Source organism: Mytilus galloprovincialis, chromosome 4 (assembly GCF_965363235.1).
Source record: "Mytilus galloprovincialis chromosome 4, xbMytGall1.hap1.1, whole genome shotgun sequence".
NCBI classification, from domain to species: Eukaryota; Metazoa; Mollusca; class Bivalvia; order Mytilida; family Mytilidae; genus Mytilus; species Mytilus galloprovincialis.
The window spans coordinates 28,406,044-28,423,795 of NC_134841.1; the positions used below are offsets into that span (position 1 = coordinate 28,406,044).

Here is a 17,752-nt window from a genome sequence, read left to right on the forward strand (position 1 = left end):
ATTTATCTGCATTTCTCGATCCATAAAGACAATACATGAAAGAAGTGTAATACCCCCTTAACACAAACACACCTACGGAAAAACACAAAAGCAAAACAACAAAGCCACCACTTTATTCCAGAAACTTCAAACTTATGTCAAATGCTTTAGTGAAAAATTATAATTGAGACCTACATAAAACATTTCTAACTATATTGGAAAAGACTGTAAATGAAAACCGAATTAAATTGTATCTCCATAATGATAAAATAAACCAGAGTTATCTTACATTAATCACAGAGAGGGGTTAGCAATTTTAAGAATTAGTTCCCCTAACCTATGTCTACATGCTTAAACAAAGCGAAACACAAGGGAAAAAAACACAACGAATGAACACCTAACAAAAGAAGTGTATTTGTCTCTGATCTTTTTGTTTTAGCGATAAAATATCAATAACGAGTTTTTGTGAATGAAAAGTCCAAAACAATAATCATGAATAAATATGAGCTGCATGTCTGAAATATTTTTCATAAAAAAAGTTGAAACATCTTTCATTACAGCAAAACATTTTTAATTTCTTTGAATTGATATCAATTTCTGATTTTTATATGTAGACAAAGAAATCACATAATTGTTTCCTAAATCAAAACATTTTTCATTGTAGTTGAAAGTAATAATGATGTTTTTTGGCTTAACACTTACTTCCCATTTACTACAGACAAGTAATTACATGTAAGGAACATCTTTAGATGTAAAAAGTTCATTTTGGAATGTATATGAGCATTTAATTACTTATTCTGTTTTGTTTTCTGTTAATGAAACTGGAGGAGCACTGCCGCAGGAAAGGGAAGTGACTTTAAAACAAATATTTCACATTTAAAAAGTTATTCCTTAATTATAACTCGAACTTCTCAATTGTTTCTGGTTCATATTGTCTTCCATGCTCGATAGTTGCTGTGTTTTAAAAAGAACTTGTTATAAATGAAACGGCCTTGATCCGAAACTCACATTTAAACCCTTGTTTTATATTGTCAGTTTCAATGCCATAATAACTAAAATTGATCAACAAAATGGTATACATAGGGAAATATTGTAAATGTTGTGACCAAGTTTCCTCTGTCCTCGACTCCTTGACAAGAACAAACTGTCATACCAAAATTATTTGTTTACTATGAGCTGTTGGGACTTTACCTGCAACACAGTCTCAATTGAATACAACAATAAACAGGTCTCTATTTTTTGGCAAAACATCAAATTTGTATGATTTTTTTTTAATTTAAATAAAACAATTTGAATTGACAAACAATAAGTTATTTTCAATTCCCAGTCGCAAGTATTTCAGTAATGTTGTTGTATAATTACTAAATTGTAGTACTGGCTAGTATTTTTCGCTTTGGGTCCAGATTTACCTCTGTTGGTTTTGATGTAGAAAGTATCAAGTCATTTCCATATTCTGCTTTCTGTCATATGATTCTAACCTAAGAGTGAAATTAAAAAAAAAAACGTTGTTGTAAAACCCACCAAATTTTTTTATGAAAAATATTTCAGACAAGCAGATCATATTTATTCATGACTAGTTTTGGACTTTTCAATCACACAAACTCGTTAATGATATTTTATCGCTCATAAAAAGATAATAATCAAATACACATCTTTTGTTAGGTGTCCATTCTTTGTGGGTTTTTACTTTGTATTTCGTTTTATTGCAATTGCCTATTTCATTTTTTAACTTCCGTTTTAATATGAAAACACATATCCACCTCTTTTAGAACATGCAGATACAGAACAAAATGAAATTTTAGTAAATAAAAAACTTTTATTATAATTTGTAAATAAGTAGTCAACACACTGTGAATAGGTAATGGATAAGAGATGCTGTGTGTATTGGACCTGATATGCCACCTGCGTTATCATTAAAGGGGAATAATTTACCAATGTTCCTCATTGAGATTTGTTATCAGCGTATGACTAAGTAGAGGGTATGTTACTGCTGAGAAATTGAAATTTATAATTGGGAATTTGAAATCATCCCGTTTGCCATGGATTTTAGTGTTAAGACGTCAATATTGAAGAAAAAATCAATGTATGAAGCCGTTCTTCTTGTATCAGTAGTATTCTTAATTTCAAGTTCAATTGGATATCTGAGACGCAAGTAATGACTGAAATTTTGGTTCTGAATGAATGCTTCATACGAATATAAAAAAAAACAAGTCGGCCAGAAGGGGTGCACACATAGTAGCCATTGGAATACCTGTTTGTTGAAATATCACTCCTCCAAACTAAACAAATATATTGTCGATTAAAAAGTCCAGTATTTTGATAATATCATCTTCGCTGTATTTTCTGATAGAATCAGTGTGGTTCTTCGCAAAATATAAATTATTATAACCCGCGCAAAAAGAGATTTATATCTACGATTTCACATTTTTTTTTTATTAAGCGTTGTTTAAATAAGGGGAACTAGTTCTTAAAATCACCAGTACTTTTGATTCTTCCATTTTCATAAATATATTCTGAGCAATTTGTCATATAGATGTATAAAGTTTTTACTTTCAATAACAAGATCTAATTTAAAAATTAATTGCAACGAATATCAAAAACGAAAACAATCATTAACATTTTAATATTTTTGTAAATAAATTTAATTAAATATTCAATAATGAATATATATACATATATATGAATACATATACAGGCAGAGTATATGTTTCTAAACATTTCTCTAAATTTAATTTGTTTTTAATGATGAAAGACATGATAATAATGCATTTATAGTTGTATTTATAAATATATTTTAAACAATCACCTCTCTTAATCATATATCTTCTTGTAACATCTGTACCTCTTGATTTCAATTGTTTCTCTTAGTTGCGTCACTGTTTGTGATGTCTTGTGGTGTCTGTTGTTGATGCAAGATGATCGTTGTTGTTTTGCGGTTGGCATGTTGTGTCGACTATTATATTATTTGGTGGTGAGTTTCTCTGTGATTAGTGTTTTCCGTGTGTTTGAGCTGTATTGCTGTCACGCACTGTTGTCAATTTAGCAATAATTGTTAACATTGCCATAAAAACGGGAGGTTCAGCTAACAATGAAACCCAACTCACCATTTTTTCTAAAAATGTTATGAACCAAGTTAGGAATATGGCCGTTGTTATCAAAAACTTCATTTATATAGGTGTATTGGTGTTTGTTTTTGTTGATCTTCAGTGTTCCTGTTGTTCCTTTGTAACCTGGATTTTGCTTTTTCTCAACCGATCTATGACTTTTAAAAGCGGTATAATACTGTTGCCTTTAATTGTAATAACATGAGCAACTCAACAGGTGCATGTATGGGCATGATCTGCTTACCCTTTCCAGATCACCTGAGAATACCCCCAGTTTTGTTTGGGAAAGTGTTGCTCAGTCTTGTTTTTCAGGTTTGGTTTTGTGTACTATTGTTAATTTATTTGTTTTATGAGTTTGAATGTTCGTCTGGTAAGTTTCACCCCTCTTTTGAGGAAAGTAGGCAATCTTTAAAGGTTTGAGGTACTCCATATTGAATGCCATACTTTGACCTATAATTGTTTACTTATGATGCATTTTGACTTTGATGGATAGTTATCTCATTGACACATCTCCTTATTTATGATCATTGTGACAATGAAACATGCAAAGGAAAACTAGTGTATGTATATATTGGTAGATATTACCAAAACATGTTTAATCAATATATAGACACCATTCACACCTGAGCTATCACGTTAACATCTTCATTTGCAAAACTTTCCTATAAATAATTCAAATGAGAAAATAGACGTTTGAATGTATATTATAAGTTCAGAAATTATTGCGAGGTTTTTATTACTGCGAAAAATGCAACAGGATTATAATCGCAATTATCGTCCTTCCGTACGCCTATATCACCCTGCTCTGCCACTCCGTAATTCTAGTATCAAGACTTCAAAACGAGACCAGGCATTATCAGCGACGTCACAATGTGAGAGGAGAAGTCATCAGCGACGTCACAATGCGAGAGGGGACGTTATCAAGCTTGCTTTCGTCAAGATTAAAACTGTCTTAGGGAGAAAGAAAATATAAAGATAAAAAGATAATCTGGTTTCCTTTCTTTAGATATCGTAAAATATCAGCCGCTCGACACAATTTGAAACTTTTAAGCTCGTTCGCTGCGCTCACTCGCCAAAAAGATTCACATTGTGGCTCGCTGCTGATATTTTACGATATTAATGTGTAGAATACCCGATAATCAATACTTATGTACTCTCGCATTTTGAAATCTTTAATATGAAATAAACATTTATTACTTAAATGACAGAATCGCAATAATAAATGCACGCAATAATTTCTGAATTTACAGTATTTCAAACAACAGGTAAACAGATTTTTTATTTTAAAATGTATGATTGTTGTTTACAATAAAAAAAAATGATTTGTGTGGTTACCGAAGAGAACACTTGATTTTTACACCTTTTAACGTTGAAGAGCTACTTGTCTTTTCAAATCGGTACACAAAAGCTATGAATGTTATGTATCCTTTCTCGTTCGTCTCTATTGCAGGATACTTTTGGTAAAACTGATCTAAATTCTAACACATTTATGTAATACATTACTATTTAATAGTACGCTTAATCTGAGCAGTATAAGACATAAATACTCCTTTGTTAAACTTCATTCACGTCCATTGCCGTTGTTTGTCTTCTTTGATTTTGCCTAGAAAAGAGTAGAACATAAGGTCTATAAGTTAACACAATCAAGATTATCACACACTTAAAAAGATATATCTGTTTTTTTTCTAAATCTGAAATATATGTTGAGTTTATACGAAGAAGAGGATATGATATATTGTATAGCAATATAATATTTTCCACAGAACGTAACCAACAGTTAGCGTGCAATAAATTCTAATATTGCACTAGTGCAATAAATCTTCAAAATTCATGACGTCATCAACGTTTAAATCTTAGTTTTAACCAATTTTTACTTTCAAATATTATATTGCTATACAATAAAAGGGTTATTGCATGAATATTGGGGAATATTGTCCCTCGTAGAACATATATTGCCCTCGCAAGCTCGTGCAATATAAAATTCTACTAGGGACAATACTCCCCAATATTCGTGCAATAACCCTATGATACTCCAATTTGCAGGGTACAATATGATCATTAACATCAAGAAATTAATTTGATTGAAAGTTGCTGGTCATAATTAGATATCAAATTTGTTTCTTTTAAATAGTACTACAAATTAAGCGATTTTTTAAAATTTTTATCGACATTTTTAAAAATCATTAACATCCTCATGTATATATATATACTTGAACAACTACGCAGTTAAGAGTTATAAGAGGCATAATAAATTAATTTGATTAAAATCATTTATAAGAAAAGTTGTATTGTCACACACTAGTGTTAGGGTGTTTTATTTCACTATACCATTAAGGGAATTGGGATAGCAGCAGAATGAGTGGATTAAGACTGTAAGATCGTTAATATAAATCAAAATTATAAAACTGAATGGATCTATAAATACCCATGTTACATCAATCTTTAAAGACCGACATATTGCAAAATCCTTTCCCTATTTATAATATGTTGTTTTCCCCGCAGATAAAGCTCCAAACATCATCGTTTTTGTACGTAAATCACATTTCTAATGACTGATTAAAGGGGCACTAGCTACGAGATATATAAACAATCTAATGTATTATTTTTTGGCTCAATAATAATAATTCGCTTGTAGTAGCAAGTATGGATCATTTTTGTCAAAATAAGCTAAAATAACATTGATTATGAATTATTCACTTGAAAGTGATTCACTTGAAAGTGAAAAATTAGACCTCATTGAATCCGTATTCATGTGAATTTCAATTTAACTCCCTAGCTTGAGTGGATAACACGTGAACTGTATTTGTAAAGTTATTTACAGGAAAATAATGTCAACATTGAAAGTGAAACAAGGGTAAACAATTTGATTGACTGATTCGATCCACAAAAAATCATTCTTATACAGGTAAAAACGATGTAAACATTTATTTTTCATCCATAATATGAAATTGAATAGACCTAGAATAATCCAACAGCACGAGTTTGCTTAATCTATTTATATCTATATTTATGTTTACATCGCTTATATGGTCATTGGATGGCTTTATAGGTCAACTCGATAATTAAGTAGATGGCGTCCAGACTAAAATACACAAGAATCGAAGCTTCGTATTTTCATCCCCGTGCCCTGTTAATAATTTATTTTAGACTTTTAATAGTATGGATAAATGTTTTACATTGTTAAAAATTAAACATGAGAATTTGATCAAAATTGGTGAACATGAATTTGACAGCTAGTGCCCCTTTAATGAGTTAGGTATTGACAATTCACTTAAAAAAAAAACTGAACATATACCCCCACTGCAATTACTAAATAGGAAATCCTGGATAACAATAGGTCTGTACTATGTTCCTTTGGAAATTTGAACAAAGATGAAGAATAGGATCTTCCATCACTTTCCTGAATACATAACCTAGAGATGTGGCATCTGTCGAGTTGCTCACGGTAATACAAACCCGGTAAAAAGTCTACTTTGGTAGTTTAAATTCGTGAATAAGGGATGGGATTGTTGTAACAACATAAGGAACATATCTTCTACCATCTGTGAATTGACATCCCATAACGGTCAATAAACTCATGATGGCGTCCGTAAAACTAACGAAGGGATGTTCTTGTCAGCAGCATGGCTCACTCAGGGAAATCATAATAGGAAAAAACAGCCTGGGAATATCGTATTAATAATTATCAGTTACACACATACAAATCCCGTTACTAAATTAAATTCTGAAAAATCGATGAAAAAAAATATTCCTTATTTTTTTTAATATAAAACATGACTTTCAAAGTTCTAAAATCAAAGGTAATACTGAAAAATGAAATCTTAGCGTCTCAATAATAAATAATGAAGTAATTACCGTATCTTCTTCACAAAAGTCAGTCGTACAAGCTTCATATTGTTTGATTCGTCCCTTGCATTCTTCATTACTTCCACAGAACCGGGTCCTTAATCTGTCACATTTTTTACTACATAATGTCCATTGAGACCATTGTGGTAAGTTAGGATCTTCTGTTGTTGTTAGTTGAGTTGCACTTGTTGTAACTTCCTCTGTTGATTCTTTCTCCGTTGTAACTTCCGGTAGAGCTGAAACCTCTGAAGTTGTTGTTGTTATTTCCGTTTCACTTGTTGTAGCTTCCTCTGTTGTTGATTCTTTCTCTGTTGTAACTTCCGGTGTAGATTGTCCCTCTGTGGTTGTTGTTAATTTTGTAACAAATGTTGTAGACGGTGCTTCTGTTGTTGTTATGTTTAGTATATAGTTCTTGAGCATGCAATTGCCAAAGTAGCATATCTGAATATAAGAGTGTTTCATAGAACATATTTATGACATATTTAAATTGGTATTTTGATCATAGAAAGTAGTTCTTAGATATACTAGTATAATATTATTTATCGGACTTTCATAATGGTTGACACTTTTTCAGGATCTGTTTTTATCCACGGTATTATACAGATTTATGTTTCAAGGCAAAAGACTACTGCATGATATAATAGATTTTTGAGAAATAATAAATGAGGAGGGTGCAATCTTATTCTCAAACTATCAAAATGTATTTGATTGGGTGGTAGTGGTAATGCATAGATTATTGTTTATTAGAATTGGGTTTGGGGGAAATTAGGGAGTAAGGTACAAAAGCTCATTATTGCTAAGAAGTGTATTCGAACGAATGGGTTTACTTCTAGATTTGTAAGCATAATTGTTCTATTCGTCAAGGATGCACACTCGATCCGATGTTATATAATCTGAAAGGAGAATCACTTGCAGCATCAATTGGAAACAACCCGAAAATACAAGTAATACAACTTCAAACTAGAACAGGGGAATGTATTGAAACATGCTTAATATGTTTGCTGACGATACTCAACTCTTTAATAAAAGAAGTTTAGTATATCAAAGAAATATTTTAAACTTTAAAACTGTTTGAAACCGCTCCAAGGGCTTAAATGAATATAGAAAAGTCTGAGGTGTGAGTATGTATTTAGACAGGTGGCGAAATAAAAAACCAAAATTAAACCAAATCAAATGGTCTAAGCGGCATGTGTAAGCATTATTGGTTCATCACGGCTATGGGGTTGACTTACTAGTATATCAGATTGGTTAGAAAAAATAAAAACAAATAAAAGCTGTATGGAGGTTTGGAAAGCAAAATATCTCATATTTACGGGAACTGTTTTAATTATTAAATCCTGTTTACTGTCTATGATTCGATACGAAATGAGAGGTATTCCAGATAGATACGAAAAACAAACATTTAAGGATTATGTACACTTGTGTTGATTCAATGCTAAACATATGGAAATTTTCTAGAAAAATCCACATCCTTTATCCTTGTACTCTTATATTTGGCAATTTGATGACTGATAGATATAGGATTATTGCATGCAGTGCTAGCATTGATTTCCTTAAAACATGTTTATTAATGTAGTTATTGGATAAAACAAATAAAAATATGGACCAAATCAAGTACACCTTTTAGGGTACGCTCGACTTTAGTGACTCAGCACGAGGTATTTTGGTATATACAGGTGGGTTAGAACTTTTTGTAGAAAATAAACACTAGCACATAATAGAAAAGCAAGTGAGAAATTTTTATTTCAAATTTTATAACAAAACTCTTTGTATTAAAGGCTGTAGATTTTCTATAAAAAATCTTGGTTTATTTGCCACAAAGTACTCCCTTGGTATATGTACTAAATGGCTTATCTCTATTATTCATTATATCTGTAGTTTTGATACAATTGAAGTTTGAAAAATTCGTACAAAAATGGCTGCAGAAAGGAAGGGGTCATAAACCTTCATATTATATAGTCTTTTTTATACATGGGAAGGGAATACAAACCAAAGCAAAAGAAAAAGGGGATATGAATTAAAAACTATCTTAAAACAGTTGAAAAAGTATGTACAGTATTGTTAATTTAGAAACACATGAATCGAATACAAAATGTAAATATTGGCTAACGTCACTGGACGAAAACTATGATACAGACTTTTTTTATATCTTCTTGTTCGGGCACTAGATGTTTTGGGCAAATAAAAATGTCTAAATGATATACAAAAATTCCTTCATCGGCTGACCTGCAGAAAACTAAAACATCCTTCATAAAAGGGATCTTTTAGAATAAAATGTATTTGTCAATTATAAATTCAAGGTCAAGGGCAATGCTTTATATTATTTTTATTACTCCAGTGAAGTAAACAAAACGTAAAATGACAAAAATACTGAACTCCGAGGAAAATTCAAAACGAAAAGTCCCCAATCAAATGCCAAAATCAAATGATTAAATACATCAATCGAATAGACAACTGTCATATTCCTGACTTGATACAGGCATTCTCAAATGTAGAAAATGGAGGTTTGAACCTGGTTTTATAGCGCTAAACTTGTATGACAGTCGCATCGACTTCCATTTTATTTATAACGATGTTTGAACAAAATAGACATTACAGGTAAAATTGTCAAAATAGGGATAAAAGATATATGGAACCTAAATAATAAATCATTTAAACTATTGGATTTTTTTTAAAAAAGCTAAACGATTCATTAAAGTCTGAACAAATCGACCTTTTGAAAAACCGACACTATCGTGTAAAGTCATTCTTATAGACCTATAAAAAATTTAAGTTCTAGACAATGTAGGAAATATGGAATTGTTGTTGTTGCAAAAACATGTATCTTAAAGATTTTCGATGCTTATATGAAAATAATTCAACTCCAAATAGTCAGTTTAAGTGGAATTTAAATTATGCGAAGGAGCTACTACAGGATGATATTTGGGGAAATTTAAAAAAAGAATTTAGCTAACAGAGGCGAAACCACTTCTATGGAAATTACTTCAAAATATAATTTACACGGAAGAAAAAAATAAAAAAGAACCGCTCAAAAGAAAATTGTCACTTTTGTAATAAAAAAAATTATCATTACATCTATAGATGATAATTATAAAGATAAATGTTTATTATCTATAGTGGGAGTTTTTTCTTCAATTTCATTTTCCTCGACAAATGAGACTATAAAAAAGTTAATTCACATGGCAATTAAGATGATGATTAATCAAATGTGTTTAAAATTTAAGCCAAAAACTATCCTTGATTCTGAAATAATTGCGTATCATGTTTTAATAAACTTAAAGCTGATTGTCAAGGGTAGTTAAGAAAGTTAAATCAACACTTAAAACGCTGTTTGAATATCTCGTGAAAGAGGATACGTAAAAGGTTGAAGTCTAATTTCTCTAGATGATGCATACAACAATGGTGTTTTTTTTCAAGTTAAGCAGTTTTAAAATCACCTAATAAAGTCTATCGTCAACGGTTTTGGATTTCTTCAGACCCTTGAAATTATCTGACAAGTAGATAACCTTTTAGTAAAACTATACCTGAAAACCTAGTTCATTTCAAGGCTATGAAAGGTACACTGTTAACCTTAAAAAGATGTCTAACCAATATAATTGCCTGAAAATTAAGATACGACAAAGTTTTGCAACATTACCTAAATTATGTTATTGTTCCGTTTCCACATGATTTGTACTAACACGAGTAACACGACGAATGCCAGATATGGAGCATGATCTGCTTACCCCAAAACACTTGAGATCATTTTCAGTTTTTGGTGCATTTCTGTATGTCTGTTTGTCTATTGTACTTTTTTATTCTTTCCATGGTGCTGTCAGTTTATTTTTGTATTTTGTATGAATTTCCCTCTGGTATTTTTCGCCTTTATTTTTCAAGTCGGTAGCAAGCAATGTAACGATTTTACAACAACATACTTAGTCAAAATAAACAATATTTGATAATATCATTTTATGTTCTAAACTTACTTATTGTTTTTAATTCATTGTCCTGATTAATCTTTCAAAACGCGCGTCTGGTGTACATAATTTAATTCTGGAGTTGTGATGTGTTTATTTACAAACACTGGTCCGAATGCAACTATTGGTTTACGTTTCTCTCTGAGGGTACCACAATCCCAGTATTCAGTACCAATGTGTTAACATTAGTTATCATTGAAATGGTCATAACTATGAATAAACTGTTTATAAGGCTTTTTTTTAAAAAAGCTTTGAATTTGTCAACATACTAAGGATGTTCTACTTGGTACCTTTTTTGCCTTTTTAAAAGTTATGATTCAAGCTTCAGTTTTTAGCTTTTGTAGGCGAAACCCTTGTTTGTGTACAAAACTGTAATCCTTGTAACAATGATTAGTATATATAAAAAGTAAAATCACAAAAATACTGAACTCCAAGGAAAATTCGGAAAGGAAAGTCCCTAATTAAAATGGTCAAATCAAAACCAAATCACGTCAAACGAATGGATAACAACTGTCATATTCCTGACTTGGTATACCTGGTATAGGTATGTTCGTCCGCAGAACATTGTTGTTTAAACCTGGTTTTAATGCTAGCTAAACTTATCACTTGTCTAAGGGGTTCATTGCAATCCAAAAATTTCCTCAAAAGATTTTGTGTCATCAGTTAATATAATTGTGAATTATTGTTCATCAACATTTGATATGTTAGGTTTTCATACAAATATGATGAAAATAAAAAAATGTTTATACATAAATATCATCCATACTTACAGAAGTTGCATTACATGGACTTCCATTATATGCATACACACCATAACAATAACCATCTTTTGAATTTAAACAGTATAAAAAATCCCAACAATACGAAGGACTGGGAAGCTGTAATGAAATGAACATTTCTGTATACTAATGTATGTATATCAAAATATTTTAATGATTTTAATACCAAACTTAGAATAGACTTAAATGATACGAAATATATTACTTTCTTCTAGCCTTAAATTCGAAAACATTCGACCGTTATATTTTACTACTTCTTCTGCCACTGAGCCTGATATGTTATTACCTTTGACACAAATTAAATATTATACACTATCAGTCGTCCCACTGTCTACATCACTCTGTTCAGCTCTTAATCAAATAGCATATCATGGCTTTGCGACGTCATAATGTTTGAACCAAAGATAAAAAGTTTGACCAAAACGAATGAAGTTATCTTTCGGTTTGCTCGTGAAACAGAGAAACTACTTCTAAAAACGCAAATACAGGCCGATAAATCGATTATCAGGTTATATGCATATTGAGATGATAAAATATCAGCTGCTCGACACAATATGCAGGTTTAGATCTCGTTCGCTATAGAGAAGAAAAAAAGCTTCATATTGTGACTTGCAGCTGATATCTAACAATATCAATTTGCAGACATACTGATACATGTAGTTGGTGCGTACTAATCTAATGACGTTTTACGAATTGTGAGTGTGGTTGTTTTTAATGTTACTTGCAGAAGCATTGAGATTCAAGTTAAATTGAAAAAAATACTTTGATTCCCCAATAATATATGATAATTAATACTCACCAAACATGTACGAGAATAAGGGTCCTTCATCAAGTATCTACACTGATCGTTCAATTGATATCGTTGTCCGGCTAATACAGATTCGTCGAAAAAACTAAAATCGCTATTCACTGAATGATGTTTTAAACATTCATATTTAGGTTCATACGTGGTCTCGTTCGATATCAAACCACTCAGGCTAAATGAAAGAGATGAAAAATATATGTGCTGATAGCGAATAGTAAGATAGGGAATTGATATTTGAGAATTCAAAACCCGTTTTGTTTTCTATATGTAAATGCCATAGTTTTCAAATGATTATATAGGTATTCTCTGTTTTACACAAGGATCTAACCATTATTTATAGACAAACAAACATTGAATTTGACAAATCAAGATAAGGATATTATATCTATTATCATAGGTACATAATAGAACGCCAAATGAAGTTTCTGTAAAAAGGATGTACTAAGGTGAGGTTCAAGTGTTCGGACTCCTTCCTGTTTTTCCATACAATACAAGGTAAAATATTTTGCCCCATAACAACCATTTATTTTTTCATATAAGACTGAATAGCTGATGAAAGTTCATCTACCAAAATTCTAGAAGATTCTTGATTTTCTGTCTTTTGTTTTGAGACCCCAAAAATACCAATGCAAATATAAGGTAAAAGACCGAGTCAACCTTTTCCCGCCATATTTTAAATCTCAAATTTCTCGAAAAGGAGGTTTATGACCTATCAATATTTTTAGCTTATTTTTATCCTTAACGAATGCTATACCAGCTTATAGTATCAATTTTAAATTCTTGATTTATTAATTTTCACCTTACCTCACCTAAGTACATCCTTAACACTAAACTTGATACTTAACATATATCAAATAAAAAAACTTTAAATTCCTGACTAAGTACATCAATTTTCCAAAGAAAATAGTGTCTTAAACTTGTTTTCCTACCTAGTTAAACCTTTCGCTAAAAAGGTGACCGTAATGTTAACTTTTTTATATACTGTTTAAAATAAAAATACCCATAGCTCGGATGAATTTTTCAAATGTAAAATATATATATTACATGGAAAATGAAACGGTCAATTTTGTTATTGTGATATGTTAAACTTGTGATTTCTTGTCTTTCGTTTTTGCTAGTGTGCTCTGTCTATATTTTTTTTTTATTCTTTCTTGTTGGCATTTTTCTTTGTTTTAGAGTGATTAAGATTATAGCATAATGTTGACTGCTGCGCCCCATTTTTTCCACATGTTTGTTTATTTTTCATAGATTGTTGACAATATATTGGAATTTATGCGACTGTCATACACGTGAGGGGTGTGGCTAGCTATAAAATAGGTTATTTCTACCATTTTTTTGGCTTTCATAAAAATTCTTCATAGTATTCTTGTTTTTTGTGAGAGCCGGTAATGACATATGTTTTAGTGTACTATTTCTTTTAAGGATTAAAGTCTGTATCATCATGTCCTTGCTTTAAAGAATTGGACAGACAAGTATAAAATCCCTACTTAAAAATACATCTTCAAAAAAAGAGGAAAATTTGTACTGAAACATACAAAAGATAGGATGATTGTCTGTTTCTACGTTGAAAGTTAACAATTTAACAAATATATATTTATGAATTTAGTACTTTTGTATATTGAATTATGCCCATACTCCAAAAAAAAAAGTAAAGTTATAACACGGGCAAATACCTGATTATTCTTTTATCTCTAGTTTGATATAGTATACTTATTGGGACTATTTCTACATAAATATTAAATTAATTTGGAAATTAATTATGGTACGCATGTATTTAATGTACTAAGCAACTCATCGAGTTATATAATTTACTGTTGAACTTTACGGTTTTCGTACCCTTACATTATATTTTCGGCCATTTACAGATCTAATCTTAAATCTATACTAGCCAACAATATATTTACTTCTTAAGGTGTGCATGAATGCTTTCAATGCTGCATGGAGAAAATTTGTATGGATTGTTCTTATATGTTGATTTTCCAGCGTTAAAGTTCGGCGACATTTCGAACTGTTCCTCTGTCGAACAACCGGGAGTGACATCATGGGAACACCTCAAACTGAAATTAAAGTCAAGCAGTTCAATGTTACGTCAGTTTACATGGATATCTAGGGTTCAACTCATACTGAAATAAGGTATACAATAATAATATAGTACTTCAATTTAAATCCTAGCAACCCCATGTTTTTATCAGTTAACAGGGACATCCAGGGTTCATCTGACGCGGAAATTAAAAAAAAAATGCCCTTATTACCAAACCACGTTCATCAGTTTTCAGGAATAAATACATACTGAAAAAAATGTACAATGCCGATATGGTCACACCACATACTCAAATTCAAAGTCTAGCAACTCAATGTTACGTCAGTTTACAGGGTCATAAAGGGTTCAACTCATTCTGAAATTAAAAATACGGTGACAATATAGGCACATCCCATACTTCAATTAAAAAAAATAGCAGTTTACAGTGACATCATTGGCTCATTTCATATTGACATTTAAAGCAACAATGACATACCTTGAAATTCAAGCCAATCAGTTAATTGTTATTGAATAAAGAGAAAAAAAAAACTAACTGTAATTTGGTATCTTGAATGCTGACTGAGACATCAGCTCCGAATAAGACAAAACATTGAAATATGATTGTTTTTTGTTCAAACATTTATAGAATGTGGAATATAGAAATAATATTTCGCTATTATCAGTCAGTATGGTCCAATTTTGTAGAAATACACAAACAATTATGGCTAATGTATAAAATAATAGGTCATCTTTTGTTAACCCATATCCATGCAACCATGGATTTGATATATTTAGTGGAAATGGTTTGCGCTTGCGGTCAGCGCGTGGACAACATGTTTCCTACTCACAACAACAAATCATTATTATGCAGGTAAAATGATGATTAACGAATTCTTTTAAAGCTACAACATGAACATGAATCAACCAGACTTTTAAAAATCTTGACATTACGATTGCTCGTGTGTGCGTTGATCTTTTGTGTTGACACGAATTATCGTTGATATGGTTATATAAATAAATCAACTGTTTGTAATACTTTGAATTGTTCGAAATACGAAAGATTTTCTATCACAGGAATATATAACCATAGTTGGTCCTCAATGCTCTACAATCTTCAATTTCGTACTATATCATGTTTATTTGGCCAAATTTTTGTTAAAAACCTAACGTTGCTTTAAGTAACATTAGTTATAGTATATCACATCAAGTGGAGAAGAAATCTTTACACATATCTCATTACTCTCTGGATAGACTCGTTTTTAGAATTGTTTGAGGTTTTCATGTTTACGTTTTTACTGTTATATAAGAATAAAATGTCGTATGATTGCTAATAAAATCATCACAGATACCGGGATTGAAATTCAGGATTTGCACTAGACGCGCGTTTCGTCCATTAAAAGACTGATCAGAGACGCTCGAATCAAAAAGGTTTAGTATTTGGAAGAACTTTTTGGAATTCTGGGTCCTCGGTGCTCTTCAACTTTGTTCTTGTTTGGCTTTTTAACTGTTTTGATCTGAGCGTCACTGATGAGTCTTATATAGACGAAACGCGCGTCTGACGTATTATATTATAATCCTGGTACCTTTGATAACTATTTACACCACAGGGTCGATGCCACTTCTGGTGGACATTTCGTCTCCGAGGGTATCACCAGCCCAGTATTCAGCACTTCGGTGTTGACATGAATATCACTTATATGGTAATTTTTATAAATTTCCCATTTACAAAACTTTGAATTTTTCGAGTTTTCCTCATTACATCAATAACACTGCTGAATAATCAGGATTCAATTATAGTGGAGAACAATATAAGAAAGGCTCTGTTACAGTTTCTCCTCAATTATTTCATTAATACGGTCGTCAACAATATACGTCACTAAATTAAAAAAATAATTCAAAGTGAAGGGTCGGTTGAAAATACAACTTTACGACAAAAGAGATATTTTCAGCTTCCCAATTGTAAACTTTCCAGTTCTATATAGCAACATAACAACAGCGCCTGCATTCGGAGTGTATATTGTATATTCCCCAATAAATACAATATTCCATAACTTGTAACTATTCATATCATGATATTCCTGATATGAGGTTGCAGCTCACAAGGAAACTATTAAACCAAGCGTTCCATATGGTGAAGTTGAAATCACCCCTTCGTTAATTTTACGGACGCCATTACAAATTGGTTTACCGTTATGAAATATTTGATCACAGATGATATCACATTAGATATGTTCCTAATGTCGTTACTACAATCGCGTTCCCTTTTCGCGAATGTGACCTACAGAAATGATCTATTTACCGGGTATGCTATAACATGAGAAACACGATGGGTGAGCAGGATCTCATTCCATTACCAGAGCACCTGAGATCACCACCTAGTTTTGTTCGTGTTGCTTAGTCTTTAATTTTCGATTTTGTGTCTTGTGTACTGCTGTTTGTCTTTTTTTAGCCATGGCTTTGTCAGTTTGTATTCGATCTATGAGTTTGAGTGTCTCTCTAGTATCTTTCGCCTCTCTTTTGTTAAGAGTTTTTTTTTTTTTTTTGTTGTTTGTGCATCATTTCATACAAAAATTTACCTAGAGTCAAAAATGTTATTTAATTTGCAGTTTGGTGGGTTCATTCTCCTCAACGCGCAAGTTAAGTTTTTGTAAGAAAAATAAAGCACTATATTATTCAGATAAAATATGTATAATTCCTTTACCTGCCTTTCAAGCGATGGTTAGTTGCATTTAAGATGGGTAATATCTGTGTTTGACTTACTTGTGAGCTAATTCGTGTGCAGCAGTTCTTGCAACAAATCCAATTGCTGGTGACTCAACGATTGAGACGGCGTACCAAGGTTGTTTACATATAATGCCATCTTTATCATAAAAAGTATATCCTAAAAATCAACACTTGTACAATAAATGAAAGGCAATAATTTTATGTCAGTATATTGTCAATGTGTACTTATGTACATGTATACTAGGAATAGGGGATGTTGAAGTCCATCATTGTAATTTTGATAACAATAATCTATATCTACTTTCAATTTCTACGGTTAGCTACCTACATAGCTTCATATAAGTCTAAAAAAGAAATAAAACACTTCAATAATAGTCGGGGGTGATTTGAATTTACCACAAAATTATGGTATGGATTCTTTACATTATTTGCAGAAAAATAATCCAAAAGCCCGAAAACGGTTTACAAAAAGATTAAGTTAGTTAATGTTTATAAGGAATTGCAACCGTAGAAAACAAGAATGTCTCTCCGGTACACGG

The 17,752-nt window shown here is 31.3% G+C and overlaps 1 protein-coding gene across 1 annotated transcript in view; it reads right to left on the reverse strand.

Moving 5' to 3' along the window:
* Positions 1–4,569: 4,569 nt before the first annotated feature.
* The window catches only part of LOC143071780 (uncharacterized), a 40,295-nt gene continuing 27,112 nt past the window's right edge, over positions 4,570–17,752 (reverse strand). The window contains exons 10-15 of the mRNA XM_076246353.1: positions 17,250–17,370; positions 14,374–14,526; positions 12,464–12,641; positions 11,656–11,763; positions 6,939–7,370; positions 4,570–4,686 (exon numbers count right to left, since the gene is read on the reverse strand). Of these exons, the coding sequence (XP_076102468.1) occupies positions 4,645–4,686; positions 6,939–7,370; positions 11,656–11,763; positions 12,464–12,641; positions 14,374–14,526; positions 17,250–17,370 (1,034 nt within the window). The 3' untranslated portion in view covers positions 4,570–4,644. The remainder of the gene's footprint in view (positions 4,687–6,938; positions 7,371–11,655; positions 11,764–12,463; positions 12,642–14,373; positions 14,527–17,249; positions 17,371–17,752) is intronic.